Below are 26,252 nucleotides of genomic sequence, written 5' to 3'. Positions count from 1 at the left end.
CTTTTCTTTCTTTTCTTTCTTTTCTTTCTTTTCTTTCTTTCTTTCTTTCTTTCTGGTACTAGGAATTGAACTCGGCCTTGCACTTGCAAGGCAGGTGCTTATGCCGCTGAGCTATATCCCCAGCCCAGGAAGGGGAAGTTTCAAGTCTCTGTTTTTTAAATATTTTATTGGTACATGTTTGTGATGCATGATTACATTTATCATGGGGATTTGGTACATATACACGACATTTTAAATTCTTTTTTAACCCTCTCTCCTCCCTCTTCCTCCCTATATCTCTTGGACCCCTTCAGTCTCAAGGTGCACCCATTTTCCTACAGGTGACCCAAATTTATCCTTCTTTATGGCAGAGTAGTACTCCCTTATGTATAAATGCCACATTTTCTCTGTCCACTCACCTGTTGAGGGATATGTAGGTTGCTCCCAAGATTTAGTTACTATGACAAGTCTCTGGTTTTGAAAGGGTTTTGTGTTGAAGAATATACCCAGACCCTCAATATCCCCATCAGAGACTAGCCCAGGGGGCTCCCTCCGGTGTCTGCAGGTCACAAGGGAAGGGAGGTTGCTCTGCGAAGGAAGTCACTCCGGGCTTATGGTGGCTTTTCTGTGGGGCTGGAGTGATGTTCCTCCCGTGGAGGGCCTGTGTGAGAAAGGCTGCCCGAAACAACTCACAGCTCAGTGCTGTCCTCCCGTGGGTCCTTGCAGCCTGCTGGGGTCCCACTGTGAACAGCAGGCACCTGCTTCTCTTGCCTCCTTCAAACACTCGGCCGAAAAATAGCAGAACTGAGCCCGCCACTCTGCCCAGAGTGCTCTCCACTGGCCGCGTCCCGTGTGCCGTCTCGGCACTGTTCGGGCCTCTGGACGGACATGGTGGCCCTTCTGTGGCAGTGGGTGGGCACAGCATCTTTAGAGAGTGGCAGAGCAGCAGTTCCTTCTAGCAGGCGTTTCCACGCCTGGAGACAAAAGGTAGCCAGGTCAGCTCTGCAGGCTCTCTGAGGGGAAGGAAGCTCAAGAGAGGTAGTAGCTGGCAAGCAGGGCTGACGGCGTGCTGCAGCTGACGGCCTTTCCCCTGCTGCCCCTCCTTTCCCCCCTTCCCCGTCCATCCTCTCCCCTCCCTTCCGTAAACCTGCCTTGGGATGGAGGGTGCAGCTAGGGCATCCCTGCCTTCCTGAACCATTCTGCAGCAGAGTGGGCGGGGTGGAGGGGTCATAGCAACGTGATTTCACAACAAAATGATCGGTACACGTCCCTTTGGACATACGTCATTGTTGTAGCGCTGAGCTGATTCACCTCATGCTGACATCGGACAGCCCCTGAAGGAAGGGACTTGGGCCCTTGCCACATGAGTGGGATTGCAGGTAGAGGGGTGGCAGGGAGAATTGGCAAGACAGCAGCCGGCCACTTGGCAGGGTTATGGGGAGGGAAAGAGCCACTGGAATGTGCCAGTAAGTGGGTCCTGGTGCTGGGCGCTTCGCCTGGTGGACGGGGAACAGTCTGGTTGTTCTCGGGAGATGCTAAGGAGTGAAGAGGGTCCCTAGTCACGGCCGCAGCTGGGAGTGCTCCCCACCTAGACCTGTGTGTGGGCAGTGGGGCTCACCTCCCGCATGCTCACTGCCCCTCCCTTGTCTTTCTGTGGGCCTGAAGCTGCACCACAGGGCTGTCTAACTGCAGGCCCCAGAGCAGACCTCCATGACTGCCTCTAGGACAGTGATGGTGAGCTCTCAGAGATAACAAACAGCCTGCTATGGCACGCAGGCCACAGGTTCACCACTGCTCTAGGGGTCCTCCCGGCCCCCAGCTCGCCCCGTGTGGGCCTCCTGGGCCTCGGCCTGTCTGGCCCTCTCCACTCCTTCCGGCAAGTCAGGGGTCCAGCCTTTGACTTTGCAACCTCTGTAACCCCTATCTTGGAATGGGGTTTCCCTACCCTGACCGGAGTACTCACTTGGGCTCGGGAGAGGGGCCCCACTCACGTCACTGCTTGTGGGCGGAGAACCCATGAGTGCTTCTCTGTGTCTTTCTTCCCCGCTGCCTGGCGTGACTTTGGTAAACGGTTTTTTGAAACAGCTGTATGGGGACAAATTGCATACCATATAAGTGACACATTTAAAGCCCACAGTACAGTGACTTTCGTATATATTCCCAGTGAGGTGCAGCCAGTAACACTGTTGTTTCTAGAACGTGTCGCCATCTCCAGAAGAAACCCTGCGCCCTTAACTGTCACTCCCAAGGCCCTCAGCCCGAGCCAGCCACTGTGCTGCGTGTGTCTCCCTGGTCAGTGCTTTTGAGAGTGCGCCTCCTGCCCGGCAGCTCTTCCTCCCGAGTCCTGACTTCTTGCCCACGCTCCCTTCACCTGGCTGTCACTCATGTCCCTTTACTGTGATGCGTATCAGGATCTGTGATTGGCGTTGCTGGCAGGGTACCTGGTGTGCAGTGCCCAGGACTTCGCCACTAGGCCTGAGCAGGCATTAACTGAGTGAATAATAATGCCAGAGAGGATATGGCTGGGTTGAGAGTGTGGCCTGGGTTCTGAGGAAACTTGGAAATGAGGCTTTTTTTTTTTGAGACAGGGTGTTGCTGTGTAGTCCAGGCTGGGCTGGAACTCACAGCAGTTTTTCGGGGTCAGCCTTCTGAGTGCTGAGCTTACAGGTGTGCACCACCAGCCCGGCTCCTGAGGGAACTTGGGCTCGTCTCTTAGCTCCCTGCTGTCCATTTGGGGAAATACCAGATATAGTAAGCTGAGGATGTGATGTCACCCCAGAGCCTTGCAGCAGAGGCCAGGAAAGTGGTGCATTGTCGAACCAAATAGAGATGGAGAGATGCTTCTGATCTGTCCTGCGGACCTTGCACGTGGGCGCCTGTGGGCTGGCTGAGGAGCCACACAGGCTCAGTGGGTCTGGATACACACGCGGAGTTGTGTGGCTGGTTCCAGCTTTTCCAGGCCGTGGGTGGACTTCTGCAGGGTCGTGAGGCTGTGTGCCTGCAGTGGTGCGAGGAGGGTGTGAGCAGGCCCACCCTCCTGGGGGTTAGCCAGGCCCCACTGTGTTCTCAGAAGAAATGATCTCTAAGCTTTGCTCCTGCCTTCCTGGGTAGGGGTTCGTTCCGTGAACCACTCAGCCCACCTGGGCTCTGTCCACCTAATGCCCGGCTCTGTAGTACCTACTCCTGTATTTCATCAAAGCAAGACTCGTTCTTCCTGCAGCCCACCCCTACCTCCTTGGGAGTAAAGGATTCTTTGAATGGCAAACAGTATGGAGTAATGCTGAACATTTACTGCCATTTTATAGGCCAGACATTGTGCACAGCCCCACTTACCCAGTCTGCTGACAGGGAAACTTGGTGTTCCCAGAGGCCTCCAGGACCCTGCAGAAAGAAGAAAAGGGTTGTTGGTCCAGCCTGGAGGCTTTGTGACTTGCAGCAGAAAACCTACCCTCTTCGAGTCACAGATCATAGCTGAATGAGGTGTTGTGTTGGGACCTCCCAGTTTGGAGAGTTAAATAAATAGCGTATTAAGCGGACCCCTAAGGCTTAACCAGAGAAGTTTGGGTAAACATCAGCCAGGCCTTCCAGCTTTCTTTTGTGTTGCTGCCCTCCAAACCGTGGTAGATACATTGGCCTGGCTGTACCTTCTCCATCCCCTTTTTGCCAGCTTGTATGGCCGGAAAGGGAGATGAAGTCTTCGTGTCTGTACCGTTTTTCTAACTCAGCTGAGCTCTCACTGCCAGGGCCTTAGGAAGTAGGAACTCTGAGGACAGCAAAAGTATAAGAGTGCTCCACACATATTGAGATTTTCTAGGCCAGACACTGCTCAGTATTGTTTTTTCCTTATACGTTTATTGAGTTTTTACTGAGATATAATTCAATTGAGATATAATTTTATTGAAATATAACTCACATACTGTAGATTTCATCCCTTTAAAATGTATAGTTCAGTGGTTTTTTTTGAATATTCACAGTATTGTGTAACATCTCCACTGTCCCATTCTAGAACATTTGTATCACTCCCCAGAGAAACCCCGTACTTGTTAGCAGACACTCTTCACCCCTACCTTCTGCTCCTGGGATCCACCAGCATGCTTTCTGATCTATGGGTTTGCCTCTTCTAGATCTTTTACACAAGCGGAATTCTACAGTATGAGAGGTTTTTCTGTGGCTTCTTCAATTAGCTAATGCTTTCAAGGTTCATGCATGCTATAGAATGCATCCGCTCCTCATTCCTTTCTATGGTTAATGTTCTGCTGAGTGGACAGACCACGTCTTGCTCATCTGTTCCTCTGTTGGTGGGCGTTTAGGTTGCCACCGTCTTTTAGTGGTTGTGAACAGTGCTGTCGAGAGTGATTGGGGCTGGAGATGTAGCTCAGCAGCACAGCGCCTGCCTGGCAAGTACGAGTGAGGCCCTGGGTTCGATTCCTGATACCAAAAAAAAGGACCATTTGGGTACAGGTTTTTATTTGAGCACCTGTTTTCTTAGATTATACACCTGAAAGTGGAATTGTGCGGGCTAATGGTAGTTCTGCATTTAAAGAAGTACTTGGCTGTTTTCCAACACTGACTGCATCATTTTGTCTCCTTGTGCAGGGTTTTATTTGCGTTTCATTTTATCCATCCTCATATACATTTCATGGGCAATAGATGAAACTCTCAACTCCCCTACCTTTCAAATGAAAGACCTAAAACTCAGAGTTTCCTGTCCTTGGCTGCACAGCTGGTAGCTGATGCGTCTTTGGCAGCTGTGGGCTTTGATCAGCGGTATGTTTCCCCTAGCTCTGACCGTGCTTTTAGGAGGAGGGCTTCGGGTTGTGTCTTTCACATTATGTTCCTGGTGCCCAGCACATGCCAGCACTCACGTATTCATTGGCTAAAATGTCATTTTCCCTGGTCCTGGTGTGTTCATCAGGAGTGGGAGGGAAGTAGCTTGTGTCTCCAGGGATCCAGTCAAGGGTGTTTCGGACTCTGGCAGAGTTTTGTGTTCCTCTCCATACCAGATGCTGTGGGACACCCCCCGCCCCCTGCATTGTACTCACAAGTAACCACCTTGGAGCCTAGCTGGGGAGTAGGAGGCAGGTGACCTCTTGCTTGTCGACTTGACTTGTTCTCTCATGTTAGTCAAGGCTGCTCATGACCTCTTACCCCTTTTCTCCTCTAGGCCAAACCTATTTATGGTGGCTGGCTGCTCCTGGCTCCAGATGGGACCGACTTTGACAACCCAGTGCACCGGTCTCGGGTAAGGGCACCGGAGTAAATCTCCAGGGGAGGGGAACCAGGCAGAGAAGGGCCCATTTGAGTGCACACCCGCCGACTGGGTGAGGGAGCTGGAACTTGAACAGCAGACCCATATAGCAGGAATCAGCAGGGACCCCATCCCCAATTTGTGAGACTCATAGGTCCCACCAAAAAGTCTCAGTTATATCCTTGCACAAAGTCCTCCCCTCAAAAGGAAGTGCTCTCATGTGGGTGCTGCCTGTCTTGTGGGTCAGCCTGATTCTGAACACAGTTAAGTGGAAAAGGCAGAAGAGCAGCCGAGCCCTCTTTTGCACTGTGCTGTTTTTGGCTTCTAGTCCCTTCAGTGCCAAGGCCCTGCTTCCCACAGTTCTCTCCCAAGCCCAGGGCTCACACTTGAGCACTAGTGAAAGGATGAGGGCCTGGAGGCCTGGGGTCAGCTCCTGCTCAACATTCCATGCTCCCCTTCCCTGGGCACCCTTGCTGAGGTGGGTCGCTGCCGCAGCAAGATGGTTCAGTAGCACTGTCCTGGCCGGTGGCTTGTCCCTCTGCCAGCAAGCCCATTTGGGTTGGGCCTCAGTTAAAAATCATCCTTCCTTTTTCATTCATTTTCTGATAGGTGCAAGCTGCTCCAGCTCTGCTCCTTTCCCACCTCGTGCCCCTAGAGCTCCTTCCCCTTCTTCCTGGTACCTGCTGCTCAGCCCCATCCAGGGTGCTTGGGCCTGGTCCTCTGGCCTGACAGACCTGGCATTATATCTCTGGTCTTTGATTTCAAAGACCGCACATAGGGTCCTTGGAAATATTTCTGGGAAGTATATCCGGGCAGCCTCCCCAGAACATCCATCCCCCCGGAAGCAGTCTCTTCAGGTCTTCTTTGCAAGCAAGGCCCTTTAAAGCCCTGTTCTTGCTGCTTCCCCGGTGGGAGAGCTCCAGACAATAGGTCCTGTGAAATTACACTTTCCAGAGATGTGGCCACCTTGCTGTTTTCTGTTAAGGCTGTACAGAGTTGCCGTTCCTAGCTTCTGATAAGGAAGATCATTACTACAAATGACAAAAGTCTGACTCGCAGCAAAGAGATGTGGTTGGTTCTATGGGTTTTATTGACAGTGAATATCTGTATGATGTTGGGTTTTTGAAATGCTGGGCATAGATTCTGGATCCTTCTTATGATCTTGGGGTTCAAGAGCTGCGCCTATAAATCATGACTTAGGCCAACAACCTCTTATGGACAAGGCTTTTCTTCACACAGAAAGAAGACACCTACTCTTGGAGTCCTTTTCACTCCAGCTGTCAGTGGCATTTAATAGCTGGTGGCACCCCAGTGGCCTGGCCTTTAGGTAGAGAGAGGGAAGTGTCTTTGCAGGTGGTCGCACCCTGCATTGGGGTTATTTGTTTTTTCCACTGGTGCCTGTCCTCTTCTCTTTTCGATTTTTGTTACTTCACTTCCCCTGAATTCTAGAGCCTGGTTGCCTTTGTCTTGTCTCCCAGTGGATAATCAGAACAACCCCTTTTACAGTAGTTTTCTCAGTTTTTTTTTAGAAATGATGAATCAGTGCCTTGGTATCCTCAGGTTATTCCAGATCATGTCAGATCATTCATCTAATAAATGTCAGTGTGCATCATGTGATAGGTCTATGCCAGCTGCCATAAGGAATGCAGAAAGGTGACCACATGTAGTTCAGGAGTTTCCAAATTTTAAAAAGAGGCTTCTTGTTAAACCCCAGTAACTCACGTGGAATGACAAATCACTTGTGTGATTTGGGCCCCTCTCCCGGCCCCAGTCTGGCTAATGAATCACTGTGCTTAGGCTCAGGGCTATCTTTTCCTGCTGCCTATCCCAGAAACGTGCAGTAAAGCCAGTGTTCCTAACATACAGGTTTGTCAGATATGGGGGGCCCAGCCAGCCAGGACCCCCAGGAGCCTTCCCTAACCATTGACTCTATTCTTCATTGCAGAAATGGCAGCGACGGTTCTTCATCCTTTATGAGCATGGCCTCTTGCGATACGCCCTGGATGAGATGGTGAGTATTCTCCTTGCTTGCTCCCTGGGCCTACCTTGGCCAAGTTCCTCCGCTGTGTGTCATAAGTAGCGTGTGTGAATGCTCAGGCTTCTATTTGAGAGTATAGAGTATTAGGTACTGGTGCCCCCCATGGAGGTGGTTCTGAACCCCTAAACCCTGGTGATAGCCTAGACCAGTGGTGGCTAATCTATAGCCCATGTGTTATTTTCCTTTAAGACAAAAGATTTTAATGTGTGAGTTTAGTTTTCTAAACTAAAACCTCAGTATTCAGGTTTAATTGCAGTGTTGGCTCTTGCCACTAAATAAGTGGGTTTTGGGTTGCAGTTGGGCAGTCGTCCCTAAAAGGTTTGCCATCACTAGTCTAGACCTTGGATTGGAGGAGGTGTCTTTTTCAGGGTTGTGGTAAGAGGAAGTTGTTTCTGGTCCGGGCTGATAGGAGGGTAAAGTCCTCAGTCTCAGCAGGGACTCATACAAGCTATGGACCTGCAGGCATGCGTAGGGGACAGGTGGCTTCAAATGCTGGCTTTTGAGGGCTGCCTTAGTTCCCAGCTGTAGTTGGTTTGGGTTGTCCCATTTAATCTCGATGTGACAGTGTAGAAGGAGCCAGATGACATTCGTGCTGGACTGGGACCGTGTACCCTTCTGAGAACAGAGCTCCTTGGGCTTCCCTCGGTGACTGGTCTAATAATCAGGAAGTCTTTCCTGAAGTCCAGCACAATCCATTATTCCCTCTGGCGCAGGTGTGTAAGCACAGAGAAGTGGCTACTGGGCTGCATGCCGTCCCAAGCACTGCTTCTCCGTAATCTGGGCCATCAAGCCAGGAGTGCCAGCACTTGCAGCCCACAGTGGTTTCCCAGCAACCTAGGACTGGGCTGGGTAGTGTTTCATGTGGCACTGGGATAAAGATGGCCCTGTGCCAGAATATGGAGAAAGAAAGAAGCCCTAGGAATGACTTGTTCTGAAGAGTGGGTGTTGAGGAGGTGCCTAAAGTTGAAAGCCTTTGGGCATGGGCCACTTTCTGGCAGACGACTTCAGAGCTGGAAGACTGATGGGGCAGCCGTTAGTGCTGTGCTGCCCAGAACATGGATGGGGCACACGTGCAGCACCTCCAGGAGTAAACAGTACTACCTCTGTGAAAAGGAATGGTGGTAATTGTGTGGAAGTGCCTGTGAAGTGTCACCTCTGCCTTCTAAGGCTTTTCCTACTATCAGGAAGGTCACATGAGGGACTTAAAAGGAAGTGGTTGGGATGGAGGCCAGGTAGGAGGAGGCAGTCCACCTGGAGGCAGCCTGGGTGGAGGTCAGGCAGGGAGAGGCATGGCGGCCCTGTGTACACTGAAGAGGCCTGCTCTGTACCCACCCGATGGTCTGCACTGTGGTTTGTCCTTTGTGGCTGTCCCCCAGGAGGAGGAGTACAAAGCCCTGGAACTCCCAATGCTGAGCTCAGCCTGCTTGCAGGCGAGAGTCCTGCTCCTTCTGGGCCAGTGGGTCCTGAGACCTAGAGCAGCAGAGTGTCCATGGCAGGCTCATGTGGGCTAAACTCCAAACACTGTGCAAGCCTTTGTCTGTGCACGCCGAGAACAGTGGTCCTCAGCAGGAGCGATGTGTTCCAGGGTCTGGTGGATGCTGGCATAAGCAGGTGTCGGCCAGGGATGGCTCCCATCACAAGAAGGATACTGGCTCGCAGTGCTGAGACGCCTTGAGTGACTTAGTCAGTGGTTCTTAAATTTCATTTTTTAAAATTAAAATGTAAGTTTGATTTGCTGTTCAGCAGCATAAACTCACCCATCAGATTTCCTGGATGAGGGAATTGTGGCCTGTGGGTAGTACAGAGCTCCTGTCATGGAATGGGTGGGCCTGTCCTAGTCACAGGGATCTTGGTGGGCCCTCTGTCCGTCAGGTACGCAAAAGCTAGCATAGCTGTCTGTATGTGTCTCTTGACCAGGGAGGTGCACATGGTGTGCCCCGTAGCGTGTTTGGACCGCAGGGAGGAGCACATGGTGTGCCCCATAGCGTGTTGGACCGCAGGGAGGAGCACATGGTGTGCCCCGTAGCGTGTTTGGACCACCGTGCCTGCAGCGTGGCTTGTTTGGATGTTTGTCTCTAGAAGCAGCAGGCTGTGACCCCTCTGGTCCTTCTGGTTCTGCTAGACTTCGCTCCAGCCCTCTCTGGTGGTCTTCTCTCGCCACTGATCTGTTGTATTCTTGAACGGTAACATGTTGTGGCTGGTCTGTTCCTATAACACATTGTCACAATATTTTAAATTGTTATTTGACTTTTATTCACTATTTGTTTTATTTGTTTCAATGTTATTTTACCATTTAGACTGATACCTACCCCCATTGTTGGGCCTTTGATAACTCTTGGTATCTCTCTGCGCTGTCTGGCATGGGGTTTGGGCATACAAGACCTGGTCAGTAGTTGTGGAGTTGAACTCCATAGCTTTGTGGTGCACTGCTGTAGAATTTCTGCTCTCAGCTTGGAAGGGGAGGAATTGGGTGGGAAAGAAAAGAAAATAAGATGAAGGGGATGCTGGTCGTACTTTTTGATGACCTAAGTGGTTACTCCACAGAAGGGAGAAACCCTCCAGAGCTCTGAAGAATGGTGAGGAAAGGTTGTCTCAGTTTCTCTGGGCTGGGCCCTGTAGAGGCAGATGGGATTGCAGTCTAATAGCAGGAGGGTAGCAGTCCTCGCTCTGCCAGCACTGCTGAAGAAGCCCTTTCTGCTTAGGGGCTGTGGCTGCATGGCGCTGGCAGGCTGACTGCTGCCTTTCTGGTGGCTCTGAGATGGGAATCACTTTTGGGAGTCTCTTTTCCTTATTTGGGAAATCTCTTTCTCACACACCCACATACCCTGTAATTGGTGGGTGTGAAGAAGCGGCAGATTTCCCAAAAAAGGAAAGGAAACTTCCCCAATCCATCTGAGGTAAGGTGGGCTCCGGGTGGCCTCACAGACAAGTAACAGCCTGAAAAATTTGCCCGGGCCCCTGGCTTTTCTGGAGTGGATCAAGTGAAGAATCTAAAAGCCTAAATTCCTGCCTTTCCCTTCTGCCTGTTTTTGCCCCCTGTGGAGGTGGCCTATGAGTCTGCCAGGTTCTTCTGCTGTTCCTGGTGTTCTTGGGGACAGATAAAAACCTAAGGTGCTAGTATTGTCAGTCCAGAGCCTCCAGAGCACCACTGTGGGCCTGTTCTCTTCCTTTTCTCTCCTGGAAGCAAGGCAAAAAGATAACCGAAAGGTTGTTTTTGATTGTGATAAAATACATGTAGCATAAAATTTACCAACATAGCCATGTTTAAGAACACAGTTCAGCCGAGCATGGTGGTGCTTACTTGTAATCCCAGCACTTGCAAGGCTGAGGCAGGAGGATCGCCTTGAGTTCAAGGCCAACCTAGACTACAGAATGAGTTCAAGGCCAACCTGAACGCACAGCAGAACATCTCAAAAAACAAACTAAAACACTATAGTTCAGTGACATCACGTGCATTCTCTCTGTTACGCGGCCATCACCACCGTCGGCGTCCAGAGCGCTCTCACCTGCCTGAACTCTGTCTTTACTAAACACTGACTCCAGCCCAGGCAGCCGCGTTCTGCTCTCTGTTGCTGTGAGTCTGGCTCTCGGGCACCTCATACATGTTGGCTGTCCCTTTGCAGGAATGCTCTGGCAGGGGGCTTTGGATTTTGGATTTTTTTTTTTTCTCAGATTTTTGAATATTTGCATTTACATGGTGAGATATCTTGGGAGTAGAATCCAAACCTAAAGAAGAAATTCATTTGTGTTTCATATATGCCTTGTATACATAGGCTGAAGGTAATCTTTACTATCGCTACATTTTGATGGCTGCCTGTCACAAGATCTGGTGTGGAATTTTCCACTAATGGCATCATGTTAGTGCTCAGGAAGCTTCAGAGTTTAGCTGTGCATGGTGGCAAATGTCGCAGTGTGTAATCCCAGCACTGTGGGAGGCTGAACGGGCGGAGGATCACAAACGAGCCCAGCCTGAGCACTTTAGGGAGACCCTGTCTTACAAAGGACTGAGGATGTAGCTTAATGCAAACAACCCTGGGTTCAGTCCCCACTACTGCAGAAAGATAAAGAAGTTGTTTTAGAGCTCATCTTGTGTAAGTAGAATCATACGGTACTCGTGGGTTTTTGTTGTTTCTTGTGTGACTTAGTGTAATGTGCTGAAAGCTCATTGGTTGCAGTGTGAGTTAAGAGAATCTGCTGCCGGAAGCTGTGCTGACCACCCATCCCACATGGCCGTTCAGGAGTGCTGCTCCGAGCTCCGGCTGAGTTTCTCTCGTCCAGAGCTCTGCCAAGCAGGCTGCCCAAGGAGCTTGCCTCTCCCCCACTATTGGGACTGCTGGCCATCTGTCTGATTGTTTGGTGACCATAGTGACCGTGAGGTCCATAACAAAGACCAGTAGAGGAGGACACACAAGCATAGGAGGTCTCTCTTGGGAAGCTCAGTCCTGTGGGGACTCACGTGGACACATGAAGATTAAACCCAATAGCAGAACCATGATGCATTTGCCGTGCGAGGCAGTCGGGGAGACATGGAGAAGTCTTCTAGCAGGAGAGAGGAGGCCCTGGCCACCTTCCTTCTTGTTGTGGAGCTTTGAGAGGAGCAGTGTGCCTGGCCTGTCCCTGGCCCACTTGTTGGTGTAGTTCTCATAGTGACATTGCCTGATGGGTGTTAGTGTGCATGTCATAGAGACAGAGGCCCCGAGGGTTTACAGCAGGCCCTTAACCTGGAGGGGTATATTTTAAGACCCCTAAATCACACAGTACTGAGCCCCATACATACTGTGTGGTTTCCTGTACATTCATATCTCCGATAGAATGATAAAGGAGGCACAGTAAGAGATGAATAACAACTAATAAATACAACAGTCAATAACAACACGCTGTCATAAAAATTATGTGAATGTGGTCTCTCCAAATATCTCAGTGGCCATCGTGCGTATCAGATTTGCTGTTTCAGTGTCTCAGGGCTTGTGTTCAGGCGACCCTTAGTTTACTTAAAACAGCCCCACAGCACAGGAGTAGTGATGTGAGTGACAGACACGCCAAAGAGGAGCTGTGAAGTGCTTCCTTCGCTTGAAAAAATGGCAGTTCTCAGCTGAATAAGGAAGGAAAAGTCATATCCTAAGGTTTCTGGGATCTACGTTAAAACAAATCTGTGAAATTATGAGGAAAGGAAAGGAAATCTGTGCCAGTTATGCTATCTGGCTGGCCACAGAAAGGACAACTGTGATAAGAATGACCACTGTATAGGTGAACCAGGGGGAACTGGAGCCACTTCCTCACTGTTGCCCCGTGGTTGGGGGTCAGGAGTGCTGTCAGTCATTGGCCACGCGTTTTTCTCTAAAACACTGTGATACACAAAATATCACCCGCCGGAGTGGAGCAGGTACATGTGGAAATGTCCGCTGTGCTTGTGGGACCTTGCGTATGAATCTCTGGAAACTGGGGCCCAAGCCTTAAGGTGCTCCCGTGCCCCCACACACATGAGGCAGGAGATTCGGGGAGGAACTTGGGCCACAGCTTGCGAGACTGTCCGTGGGACAGTGGCAGGAGTCTTCCTCGGTTGCTCTTTCGCCTAGTGTCAGTTCTGCACGTTGGCTCCTGTAGCATTTCTGGAGCGACTAGAGGGTGGGAGCTACTAGTAGGGGATCATGGGGCTGTAGGACCACAGGTTCCAGCTATGACCTGATCTAGACATTCTGTGTTAAGGGTGAAGAAACCAAGGGTACGGTGTGACTGACACTGGCCCCCGGGGGCTGAACCACAGGTGTGGGTAGCAGCCAGGTCTCCTGATCACCAGCCTGTGAGCTGCCAATTAAAAAGGGGATGGTAGAAGGGGAGGGCGCCACACAGAAGATAGTAGAAGGAGTTTGGAGACCGTAAGCTGCTGTGGTTTGGGTGAATACCCGCAAAGTGTTCATAGGTAAACACAGTGTCCCTGGGGTGGCCCTGTTGGGAGGTGCTATGGACTTTTAGGAGGTGAAGCCTAACAGGAGGTGCTTGGGCTGTTGAGGGTGTGCTCTTTTTTTTTTTTTGGTTTTTCTCCGGTACCGGGAACTGAACTCACGACCTTGCGCTTGCCAGGCAGGCGCTTTTTGCCGCTGAGCTAAATCCCCAGCCCGAGGGTGTGCTCTTGAAAGGGGGTGGGATCTTGGTTTCTCTGCCTCTCTGCTTCCTGTGTGGAGATGTGACCACTTCCACGATGCTGTGCTGCTTGAACCTCCAGAGTTGTGAACCAAAATACATCTTTTTTTACTTTATAAGTAGCCCAGGCGAAGTGTTTTGTTACAGTGATGCAAAGCTAACACGTGTGCCTCTGCTGTGAGTGTCCCACGCAGACACCTGAGCCTCATAGTGAAGAAGCTAGAGAAGGAGTTAGCCAGGTAGGAGCAGAGGGGATTGCAGGTCAGTCTGCAGGTGGTGAGAAGGTTCTGCAAGTTACCCTGAGTCCTCTCGGTTAGACTGAGTCTCTCCTTCAGTGTCCGTGGCTTCAGAACACCTGTCGGAGCGCAGAGAACACTGTGCCCTTATTTCCTTGTAGGTGTCCCTTGTGGGACAGTGGGCACCTCAAGGGCTGGCCTTGAACCTAAGGACATTAGTAGTAACACCGCAGTGCGTGGTAGGTGGCTGGCAGCAGATCTGTCTGCTGTCCTCCACGCTGGTCCTTGAGCCTCTGTTGTAAACATTTTAAGTAGCCCTCCCTCCAAAATGCTTCCTTCAAGTTCCAGATCGTACTGAGAGGCTTGGTGTCTTTGGGTGCCTAACAAGTGCCTTTCTGTCTTGGGACTATCTGGCGTCCTTACCTTCCTCCCAGAACTACAAGTGGCATGTAGCTGCCTACTATGTCAGTGTCTTAATTAGACCCCCAGACACTCTCCCCTGATTTCCCAGTGTGCTTGCAGCTGCCCTGTGGGAGACTTGTAGGCACCACAGTGACTATGCATCTTGTCCACTTGGGTGCTGTCTGGCTGCTGTATGTACAGCTCTTGTTACAGGAAGGAGGCAAGGAAGGTGGTGGGAGCAGCAGTTCTGTGAGTTGAGGAGAGGTTCTCCTGGGGAAGCATCAGGAAGATGGACTGATTGGCACCTTGCTCACTGTCTGCTGAGCTGAGGGTAGACTTCCCCACAGCAAGTGCATGGAACCCTGCGGGCTGTGACAGTGGGCTGGGCAACTCCCTCATGTGGAGAGAGGAGGGCCAGGAAATGAAAAGCTCTGAGTAATTGGCTAGGAAACTAATTATGTAGCAGCAGGGAAAGAACTGTCAGAAAAAAGAGTCATTTTATGGGAGTTCAGAAGACATTTAGATTTGAAGAATCGAAGCCAAGTGGCTGATGCCAGTTCATGAATAAGCATGCAACACTTGCACATGTAGGGTAAGCACAGGGCCAGGCTGCCAGGTCCTGCAGGGCATGTCCCTCCCACCCTTAGCTTTTGGGGCCCCTTCACACTGGGCCCAGCCATTGAGCTGGACCTGCCTGCTGACCAGGCCCTTTGTTTGAGACTGCCAGGAGACAGGTAATACTTTCAGTTAGGAAACAGCAGCGCCAGTCAACTGAAGGCATCTTAATATGCCTGTATCCTAATCTTCCTACTCTCTCTGCCTCAGAGTTCCCTTTAAGAGGGTCTTTTCTTTAGCCAGGAAAGGGAGGGAAGGGAATGTTTGTAGTGATGAAGCGAGGCTCTGTGGACCAGGGAGGGGTAGTGCTGGCAGGGTCTGAGGTGTGGGTGAACGGAGTGGGATCTTAGGGAAGGGATGTCCCTGTACTGCGCTGTGTGCCCGCTTCCTGAGGCGTGTCGGAGTGAGCTGCGGGCAGTCTCCTTCTGGGGAGCAGTGCTGATCACACCGACAGCGTAGTAGGTGTCCTCTTTTCCTGTGGCTGCCAGAGCAAGGTGCCACAAACTTACTGGCTTAAAACAACGTGTATTCCTAGTTATTCTCTCATAGTTCTGGAGGCCAGCAGTCCAAGCCAAGGTATGGACAGGACTGGTTCCCTTCATGGCTCTGAGGCAAGGCCCTAGCTTTGCCCTCTGTAAACTCCAGTGGCCGCTTCCTCACCTCCCTGCAGTCCAGTTTCCATCAGTACCTCTCCCTTTTGTGTATCAAACCATCTTCTGCTTGCTCTTAAAGGATCCTGGAGTCTGCTTCTTAGTTTAATCATAAGGGACCTTTTTGGCCAAGTGCAGGAAACACAGGTTCTGGGGATTAAGCCGTGGGTGTCTTTAGGCGTCATTATTCAGCCACCGAGGTATTACCAGAGGTAGCTGCTGCAGGTACAGGAGGGCTGGTGGGTTCTGCCTGGATAGTTTCCAGGGAGATGATGCCAGGCCAGCTCAGAAGAGCTGCAGTGGCACTCTCGGAAGCTGGCCAGAAGAGCAGTGGGGACCACCATCAGCTTTCCAGCAGACCTCTGCTGATGCATACCCTCTGTGTCAGCAGAAGGTGTGACTCCTCCTCACATCGTATCTCCCCTCTTCTCTTTGACTCTCCAGTGAGCTGGGGAGCTCAGCAGGATTTAGGGATGCTGCTGCCATCTAGACTTGAAGCAGCACAGTTAAAAAGGAGAGAGGGGCCTGCTCCTGATGAATGACTGGTATAGTCCTTGCTTGGGACTATCATTTTCCTCCTGACAGGGCATCTGTGTTTTCAGGGTGAGACAAAATCAGGGAATGTCTGTGTACAAAAGGACTGGAAAGGGCCGGGGGTATAGCTCAGTGGCACAAGTGTCTGCCTGGCAAGCACAAGGTCGTGAGTTCGATTCCCAGTACCAAAAAAAAAAAAAAAAAAGGGCTGGAAGAACTAGCGTCTTCTACAAATGGAGGTGAGACGTGGGTTTGCCTGGGTTGTGGTAGCTCCAGTCAGCAGGACACTTCAGTAGGCTTCCTGCTGAGTGTCCCGTTCATTATGGAGGGGTGAGAGGAAGAAAAGACCTTTGTCGTCTTTAGGAATCTATCCTGATCTTGTGTGTACTTCTTAAATAAAAGATGCAGAATATGCCTGGGCCACCAAAGTAAAGGAACAGGGCAGAGCAGGTAGGAGGACAGAAGCCCCCCAAACTATAGGGCCTTGAAGGAGTTTGTGCAGGTACAGCTGTGACCCACCTCAGCTGGTCTCACAAGCAAGCTTATCTTGTTGGGCAGATAGATCTGATGGACACAACTCTTCCCTTCTATCCCTCTGAAGGTACTTTTGCTTTTGGGCTTCTGTCTGCACCTCTGCCTAAGTGGGAGGGTGGTGGATGGACCATTCTCCAAGGTCTCAACATGGTGAGTCATTCTCTTCTTGAGTCCACTGAGAGGTTGGCCCGACTCCCATCAGCTAGCTGAAGATGCAGCAGTTGGTACGGTGCCTCAGTTGAAGAGATGCTGCTAATGCTTATCCACAGGACACAGAGGTTGTCACTGACTCAGAACCTAGGCTTACCTCTCCTAGGTTTCTAGGTATAGCCTACACTGCTTGGACTATCTAGGCTCAGTGATCAGCAGCAAAGTTAAAAGAAATCATACACTGGCTAGGGTGTAGCTTAGTGGTAGGGTGCTTACCTAGCATGTGCAAAGCCTAGGGTTCCATCCCTAACAACACAGAAAAAGAAATCGTGGACCAACCACAGTGATAGCTTTTCTCACTGTTTGCCTTAAATCCTCCAAATGGCTATGGGGGTGGGGGGCAATTAGGGTGGGGTAGGCAGTGACTTACCCAAGGTCAGGGATTTTTCCAGGCAGAGCTGGCATTCTTGCCTGTAGCGATGGGTCACAGACCTAGTGGGTGGAGCTGTTCTGACCCAGACATTCCAGAGCCTTACTTGGTTAATGTTTGAAGACTGCTGCTGTGCCAGGATGAGCCGGAACAGAAGCCTTCACACCTTTGTGTAGTGAGGAGCAGAGACGCTGCTGGGCGACTGGCACCCAGAGAGCATGAAGTGCCCACAAGGAGCAGAGGGGCTTGCCACTGCTTCACTTCACGTGCAGAGGCGGCTGAGGTCTGCAGGTTCTGCCGGCCAGCGCGAGGCGTGGCATACCCACTTACTCATCCTGGCCCCCGATGGCTTTTCAGCAAGGGACATGATCTGCAGCTCCACGGCTTTTGTTCTGGTCCTGGTGACGTGGGGCTGCCCTAGCTGTAGCTGGAGGGACCAAGAGCTTGGTAAACACATGTGTTAGAATGGAGGGTCCTTGAAGACATGCTGTAGTTCAGCCCTCACCTGTGGCAGGTGAGGAAACAGACCCAGCAGGGAGAGGGAATCTTCACAGTCACCACCTAGTGGATTCCTGCCCGCACCAGTGGTCCTCATAGTTGTGACTCGTGTGAGCATACCAGGGCCCTTAATGAGCCGGTGAGCTGCATGGTACAGATATGCGTCATGGTGTCCATTCAGCAGAACTTTCCGTGTACGGTTGACCACAGTGAGCGCTGTGCTGGCTGTTCCAGCACAGTGGCCAGGTGGTGTGTCCTTGTCCAGGGCCCTTTCTTTGTGCCCTGCCTGACTTTGGGCTGCTGTGACTCTCCGCAGGATCTGCCAAGGGTGCAGAGATGAGGAGGAGGTGGATGGGGAGGAAGCGGGCAAGAGGCTGTGGTGGGAGGTGTGGCCAGGGGTGTGAGAGGGGTGGGCTTGTTGTGAGACTCCTCTGGTGTCTTAGCCTTGGGGAGCCTTTCCTGAGATGGGGGGCAGAGCATAGCTCATGCTGTATGAGCAAGGGTTAGGGAACCAGCAACTCAGCACACCTGGGTGAGGCTTGGTACGAAGGCAGGCATTTGGGAGAGTGAAGTGCAGCTCATAGTTGAAAGTGGCTCTTCACCATGCCACGTTAATGCCGTCGCTGTCTCCTGAGCATTGTGTCGGAGCTCTTGGCAGGAAACCACCCAGCACTCCTTTGGTACTCCGTTGCAGTTGCCTGTGTCATCCCACTTCTTTTATCCAGCATGTCTTCTGCAATGTCTCTGCCAGCCAGGGCGGGCAGTGTGGCACATACACGTAGTTCTCACCCAGACTCACATCCATGTGACTAGACCTTGACTTGTCTGCCTTGTCGCCCAGACCTGTGGTGGGCGTGTGGAGTCACATGTCAAGTGGCTGTCACTGGAGCGGCGGAGAGGGGAGTGGTGCAGTATATGGCAGAGGCACCCTGGTTGGTTGCACCTCAGGTAGGTGCTGAGCTTTGTCATGTGAAACACCCTGGAGCCCATGGCTGCATCATCAGAAAGGTCAGTTTGCAAAGGCGGACATTTGGAACTTGTGTTCTCTCTCCCCTTCCTAGTATGGGAGTCCTGAAGATTTTCTAATGCTTTTTATTTCTCTTCTTTTGCTTCCATCCATGTTCTCTCTTCCCTCAGCCCACTGGGTTCAGCTTGCTGTGCCAAGCAGGAAAGGGAAATGAAATGCTTGCTCTCCAGGTTTCTCAACTGTGTTTCTCTTTTTTCTCCAGAGGCTCTGTAGAGAAAGATGGACACTCATGTAAAGCGATGCTAGTGGGCAGCCGAGCTGTCTGCATGGCTTCCTGTTCTGCTGCTCTGGGCCCTGTGGAGGACATTGGGAGGGCTACACCAAGGGTAGGCTATCGTCATTGCCTCGTCACCTGCAGAGGGGCAGCTGTGGCCTTGTTGGCTTGCTCCTCCATTTCCCGGCCACTTGGGAGGTCCCAGGTGTGTGCCTTCACGGTACTCTCGCGGCAGGCTGCACCAGCAGTTTGAAGAGATGGAAGAGAGTTTCAGTCTGTTTCGTAGAATATGCGCCCTTGGGTAGAACCCACATATCTGAATGTTGGATAAGCAGGTGGCAGTTTGGGTCCTGCTTGTTTCCTCCATATATTGTCAGCCTTTTCCCAGCTAGAAGAAAAGTATTTGCCTAGCTTTAGAGTTACGTACTTGTTTTAATGTTTTATTTCCCCCAGAATCAAGTATATGAATTATATAATGTCTTGGCTTGGAAACAGTTGTTCCATGACTCCGTCAGGCAGCTGAGGGAACTTCCCTGCAGTGAATGTCTTCAGTACAGATGTGAGAAGAGAACATTTTTTTTTCAGTGCGGAGTATAATGCAGGAGCACACCCACCAGAAGTGCCCATTGCTGGACCTGGAAACCTGGAGGCCTCTGGGGCCTTTACTGGTCCCCCAAGTCCTAGGAAAGTTGAACTGATTTTTCATTAATGTGATGGTGGGGTTTTCTTCGGAGTGAAAGGGTCTTTTATACCCTTTTTCTCTTTGTAACTCAGTGGTACCCTTGGATCTTGTGTTCTCTTGATACTTAGGAAGGCTGAAAATAGACCAGATAGGAATTTTAAAGTCGTCTTGGGGCTTTCATTCTCCAAAGCATAGTTTGAACTATGTGCATAGTTTAAAAAGTCAGTTCTAGATTGGGCCTTCCTACCCCTGAACCCACTCCCAGAAGAAGCTGTCCCCAGCCTCTGTACCAGGGTATGCTAGTATTTACCCCTGTGTCCATAAGGAACATATTTTTACTGCTACTTACTGAATTTCAAAATGTGGTGTCTACTGATTTTATGCACTATAAAAGAGGACTTAGTTCTTTTCTCCTGTCTGTCTTTCATGCATGCATATCCACACACATGTATGCAGACGTGTATAGTCACAGCTTCTTCCACTCTTCTTTCTGCCCAGATGGCCATATTAAATAAATACTGGGCTTAAGTCATTAGCATTTTGTTAGTATGACAATGTAAAAAGTGTGTACATCAAGTAGTGTACATCATGTAGTAGCCTTGGGTTGTCACCTTTCTCATACAGCATTTGGTTTTTCTTGCCATCAGTATCACCCTCTTAGGTGGGTGTGGTGGTGCACGCCTGTAATCCCAGCACTTGGGGAGGCTGAGGCAGGAGAATCATTGCAAGTTTAAGACCAGCCTGGGCTACAAAGTGAGCTCAAGGCCAGCCTGAACTGTATAGCAAGACCCTGTCTCAAAAAGACTGAAAAAAAATGACTCTCTTCCACCTTCATTTGCTTGCTTTTATTTTTTACTATTGGTAATGAGCTTGAAGCTTTCTTTCAGAAAGTATGTGGACAGCTTGTAGGACAGCAATTCTTTCTTTGTCACGGTAATGCGCCACAGAGCCATCTGCCTCGTCATCATTAATTTGCTTCAGAACTCATGATAAACAAAATTTCCCCTGTAAGAAATAATAGAATTAGAATTGCCAGGTGCAGCAGCACATGCCAATAAGCTTAGGACTTAGGAGGCTGAGGTAGGAGGATTGCCACAAGTTTGAGGCTACCCTGGACTACATAGAAAGTTCAAGGTCAGCTTGAAATACATAGCAAGACCCCATCTCAAGAAAGAAATAATATAATTAGAAATAATTTGTAAAAATTCCCCTGAACTTTCACATTTTACTGGGCTAACAGTAGACTTTTAGGCTTAGCTTTATCACTACAAGCCTTTTTGCAACCCATGACTAACACGTAAAATGCACAAAAGGACAGTCCAGTAGTGACAGAAGATGTCGGAGTTCTGCACTGTTTGCAAGCTCCCGGGAGACTCATGCACCAAGAGCTGAAACTTTTTATTGTCAAAATGTGATGGTAGTACTTGGTTCAGCAAGTACCAGACTGTGACTGTAGTTTTCCCTCGGGATTCTAAGGCCATTGTTTTTTGCCTTAACTTGAACCCCTGCTGGTGAGAAGTTCATGTACAGAGGTCTGGTTCCAGCCCTTAATAAATGAACTGAATGTTGCTTTGAAAATGTTTGCAGTTTCTCTTCATTCCTAGAGGTCTAAAATTGCAGAGATATGCCTTGGTATAAATCTGGGTTCTTTCATTGTTAGAAAGCTCTGTCTTGGTCCAGAAGGTTTGGCTGAGTTTGTTGTGGTAATTTCCTCTGTATTCCTTAGTCTCCAACTCTGGAACTCCTGTGGTTGAGTTTCTGATTCCCTGGATGATCTCTAGTGTTACTATCTTTTTGCATGGCTGTCTTGTGCTTGAGATTGCATTCACCCTGCTCTGTAACCCTTCCATTGTATTCTTGCTTCAGTTGTCACAGTTTTAGTTTCTTATAGCTCACCTTTGGTTCTTTGTATGTCCCCTTTGGAGCCTTTTATTCATGTTTCCTGGATACAAATCTTTCCCTAATCATTTCAGTTATTTGCAGTTTTATTCTGTCTCTGGCTGCGTGTGCATTCCCCTAGTTCCCTTTCCATTAGTCTTGGGCTTTCTCAAAGGCATGGTGCCATTTAGAATGGAGTGTTGTGTGTGTAGGTACGTAGTGATAGCACGGCATTAGGGGGACAGGTAGGGACTGGCTCCTTACAGGTCGGGTGACCCTCAAATGTCCCCATGTGTAGACTCCCTTGTCCCCATATGTGGACACTGCCAGTGACAGGAAATCTTCCTCTCCAGCTGGTCAGTTTCCCCAAATGCAGATCTTCCCACCTCCATTTTAGGAGGACCTCTAGGCACAGAAAGACTTGGGATGGGGCCTCAACTTTCGGAGTGCAGAGTTCATTGGATGCTTCCAGTAGTCTCCCCCCATGCCCCCCCACATCCGCCCCGCGCCCACCCCAGGCTGTTTGTGTTGCCCATAAGATCAGGAGTCAGAGTCTTTCCAGAGGGTGACCCTCTGGTGGTTCCTTGCTAGGACGCTGGAAATCTCTACTAGTGTCTGGCTGTAGGTGCTGACCAGTTCTCCTGTATCAGGGCCCTCTGGGGCCTCTAAGCCTTGAGCTTCCAGGTATTGTGGGCCAGGGCTTCCCCACCACCACATTTCTTGTGCCCCACTCTGTCATTTTCCATGCATCCAATCCAGCACCACCACCCCTTTCCAAAATTTAATTGATCCCTTCTGTCTGCTGTTGTCTCCTCCAGCTTTCCTGAGAGTTTATACCTTTTCCCTTAATGATGGTTTTAGTTAGGGTTTAGGGTTTCAGTAGATGCCTTTTCTGCATCTACTTCTGTGCTGCTGTTCCTTTTCTTTTTTAAGTACTGAGACTTGAACCCAGTGCCTTCATACTGAGTCCTTTTTTATCTTCATTGTGAGACAGGATCTCACTAAGTTGCCCAGGCTGGGCTGGAACTTGTGTGTGCTGGGCGACCATGCCTGGCTGCCGTTCCCTTGTATGTCCCGTGGGTCATGTTGTTCCTCTGGCCTGTGTAGCTCTTTGAGTGTATTTGGCAGATGTGAGTGTGTGTGGATGGAAACTGTGTGTGCACATCCTGAATTAAATGCGCCATCTATAGTTTTCCTCAGCCTTTTTGTGAGAGACATTTTTATAAATGGTTGAAATTCTGGCTTTTCCTGGTTGAAAGCCCAAGGGTTAATGATGGTTACTGTTCCAGAAAGGTTGGGGGGAGGTAGTTTATCTAATCTCCTCTGACGAATAAACCCTTCCTTGACGGGCCCAGTCATCTACTGAATTCCAGCAGTAGGATCCTTGTTGTCCTGGCCTGGCCGGGTTCTGCAGCTGATGTTCTGGTGGCTTTGAGAATACCCCGGGGGGACCTAGGACTCAGGCCTGTCCATATTCTAGGCCCACGGAGTGCTGGTGCGTTTTGCTTCTCCCCACTCCACGTGTCTTCAGGAGGGCTTTACCATGGCCTCAGGAAACCATGAGAGCCCAAATTCATTCGCTCACATGTCAGTTAGTTTGTCGTATACCTTGGATGAGCTCAAAGTTGGGAAAACAAAAATGGAAAAGGGTCTTTCCCCTCCAGGATCTTGTGGTGTAGCCCAAAAAAGTAAAGGCTTAGCCATAAGGGGCAGCAGAAGCAGACATTCTCACTCTGCCCATTTACAGCAGCCAGCTAGTGAGTCTGCAGCTCCCCGGGGAAGGACAAATTAAATCTGCATATGGGGAACAGGAGCTTCTAGGCTAAGGGAGCGTCTGTGTAAAAGGCAGGCTAGAGAGCAGTGAAGTTAAGATACAGTAATTAGATTCATGGTGAAATTAGTAAATTAGATTCATGGTGAAATTTGGAGAACACAAAGTTGCCCATAAAATCTTACCCCCTGGAGATAGAAATTGGTTCATACCATGGAAAACTGTCCTTTCCAGGAATTGCCTATGTCATCCTTAAAAGTGTGTCTTCATTAGCTACAGTGTACTGTTCCATCAGGTAGCTATATTTTGTTCCTTTTATTCCAAGTTTATTTCAAATTTTTACTCTTCTCTTTTTAATATAGAGCTTCAGGGAACAGTCCTAGAAGTAGAACTGACAAGTACAGACCTTGAGCCTTTGTAAAGCATCACTAGTTACTACTAGCCCACACCCCAAAAGATGCTGCCTTCCCTTCAGTAACAGGTGATGCCAGGGTCTCCCACTGTCCTATTTCTTTGTCTCTCTGTCCTACCACCAGATTTCTGTGGCTATTTCCAGGCTGTAGGAGGTGTCTTCCTCCTCTTCTTCTTCTTCTTTTTTTTTTTTTTGTCTTTTTGAGACAGGGTTTCACAATGCAGTTCAGGCTTGAACTCGCAGCAATCCTCCTGCCTCAGCCTTCCAAGTGCTAGAATCACAGGAGAGATGTTTTCTGAGCAAGGCACCCTACACATGTTTAAGACCATGTTTGTGGTCTTCAGGAATTGAAGTAGCCTGATTTGATGGAAAGCTGCTGATAGTTAAAAAATCTTATTTTAGATCTTATTTTACTCTTTCATTGTCAAACCAGGCCCAGGGCAGCATCACAGGCTCCCCTGGCTCAGCACTCGGTGCCCCAACACAGCGGTGAAGCAGGCCACTGGCTCCTCTCTCTGTAAATGAGGAAACAGAGGAGGCCACGGCACAGAGTGACAGAGCCTGTGGCCCTCCGCTCTGCCTCAGCCCTCTTCCTCGAGTCAGGCCCCACCCCCGCCCCACTCTGCCTCCAGCCCTGACCCTCCACCACCCAGCTGGCCCTTTGGAATTGGGATGGAAGCAGAACTGTTTCCGGCCCAGAAGCTCCCTGCTTGTTTAATTCCCATGTCTCTAAAAATATCCGTGAGCCTCTGCTGGCTCAGGCTCCTCCCCTCACGCAAGACATGGGAGAAGAAATAAGATCTCCCTCTTACTGCTCTTTCAAGGTTCAGAAAGGAATAAACACAAAACACCAACTTTCCAAAGTTGAGAGGGAAAAAACTGCTTTTGTTGGCACTGGAGGGCTGCCACAGCGTCTGGCCAGGCTGATGCCATCCCTGCCAGCGGCTAGTCCGCCTTCTGTGGGTCCTCTCTCCCTCTCTGGGGAAGGAGCAGAGAGGGTGAGCGTGAGGTGCCCATCCTGTGGGCACGGGGGGCAGCATTGGTAGCCAGGTCCTCCACAGCAGGCTGGGCTTCCTGGAGGAGCACATGTGGGAACAGAGCATGCTCCCAGCCCCTGGCCACGCCTGGTCAGTGCTGTCCGCGAGGAGACTGTGGGAAGCCTCCAACCTCAAGGCTGCTGGGGCCCTGGGAGCTTTCTCAGGCATTCCTGGGTTGGGACAGAGCCCCAGCTCTCCTTACCCCACCCCCCACCATTGGCCGCCTGCCTAATTGAAGCTTTATCTCCACATTTTCCCAGCTCTGTATAGAAACAAACAAGTGGGTGAGGCCTACAGATTCTCCAGAAGCACAGGGGTAAAGAAAGGGCCAAGGGGAAGAAGAAGGTGGAAGGATGTGCTTCCTTCCCCGCGCCCCCAGGGGCTGTGCTGGGCAGTTGGGAGGGAAAACAGGGCTGAGGCGCTGCCCAGCAAGGCACTGTCCAGCAAGGTGCTTTGCAAAGCCTTTCTTTCTTTTTACCCCACTTACAAACCCAAAAATAGCCCTGTCAGAGGCACGGCATTGCACATGGGACCTGAGAAAAGCCAGCTGAAGGCTGTTGGCTGCTCCTCTCCCATCTTTGGACGCACTCCACTTCTCTGCAGGCCCTTCCTTCCTGCACCCCCACGAGTCCAGCGGAGACTCCCGAAGGGACTGAGTCACATCTGAATGGGCTTAGCAGCCAGCCGTGTCCTTCTCTGGAAACACTGGAGGAAATGTGAAAAGTTGTCCTTCGCTTTTCTTCAGCTTTTAGCTTTCTTAGATGTCTTGTGAAGCAAACCAGCATGAAAATGTAGATGATAAAAAAAAATAAAGATTGGGTTTGATCTGGAAGCCAAGAGGAAGCTGTTGTGTGTTAAGAGAGCATATGCCGCAGACTGCTGTTGCTAATGTATTCCTCAGTTGAAAAGTTAGCGTATTTATTGTACATATTTTTGTAAAAACAGGAAGGCACAAAGATGAAGAGGTAAACCAACTCTTCAGGAAAAAAAGTCCTCTGATACAAATGTTTGGGGTTTAAAGTTATAGACTTTTTTTGGTTCAGTGAATCTAGACAAAAAACCCTTCTAGGTGCCATGTCTCCTCCCCTGTCAGCCTGTCACAGGGGTGGTTGGTAGAGGACAGAGTGGAAGCTTATCCTGGGGATGGGGCCTGGGAGGCTCTGGACAGGGGCTGGTTAGGTAGATCTAGGGGTGAGTTAACTAAGGTTTTGATCCCAGAGGGATTCAGATCTGAAACCCAGGTTATCCAGAGCACCTCACTGCTGCTTCCATACCCTGCAAGGAGCACACCCATGTCTTGGGGCCACTGCATGGCCAGCTGAGGGAGTCCAGGGAAGACAAGCCAGGCGCACACCTTTTTCCAGGCTGGGCTTCTCCCTTGTAGAACAAATCAAAATGAAATGAAACTGAATTAGTCTGCCCTCAGGTAATCAGAAAATACATAGGTTCGTGTGTGGGGATTGAATTGTACTTCTGCCTTATGTTAGTGGACCCGAATGTCTTTGTAACCTCACTAAACTTGAACTTCTCATCTGTACCTCGAGGAGAATAAGATCGGCTTTTGGGGGTGTGGACATTAAATCAGAACACAGCTGAGCTCTGTTCCTGACCCCAGTGGGCAAGGAGAAGGCAGGATGCTGTTGCCGCTTTGCTGCTGCTTGCTGTGTGTGTGTGATTCTCAGACTAAAGGACAAGGCTCCACACAGGGCACACTGGTGCAAATCTGTAGCTCCGGCTAGCTCAGGAGACTAAGGCACAAGGATTGTAAGTTAAAGA

General features: G+C 50.2%; 1 protein-coding gene across 3 annotated transcripts in view; it reads left to right on the top strand.

Annotated features, from left to right (window-relative positions):
• The window catches only part of Mprip (myosin phosphatase Rho interacting protein), a gene marked incomplete at its 5' end in the record, with an annotated part of 133,514 nt that overhangs the window by 28,269 nt on the left and 78,993 nt on the right, over positions 1-26,252 (top strand). For all 3 annotated transcript variants that reach the window (XM_013509621.1, XM_013509622.1, XM_005413979.2), the window contains 2 exon segments: positions 5,144-5,221; positions 7,173-7,238. In XM_013509621.1, coding sequence (XP_013365075.1) covers positions 5,144-5,221; positions 7,173-7,238 — 144 coding nt within the window.

The sequence above is a fragment of the Chinchilla lanigera genome, unplaced genomic scaffold (genome assembly GCF_000276665.1).
Source record: "Chinchilla lanigera isolate Chin_1 unplaced genomic scaffold, ChiLan1.0 scaffold00176, whole genome shotgun sequence".
NCBI classification, from domain to species: Eukaryota; Metazoa; Chordata; class Mammalia; order Rodentia; family Chinchillidae; genus Chinchilla; species Chinchilla lanigera.
Note: the sequence above shows the minus strand (reverse complement) of the source record. Positions and strands in the feature narration are given on the sequence as shown.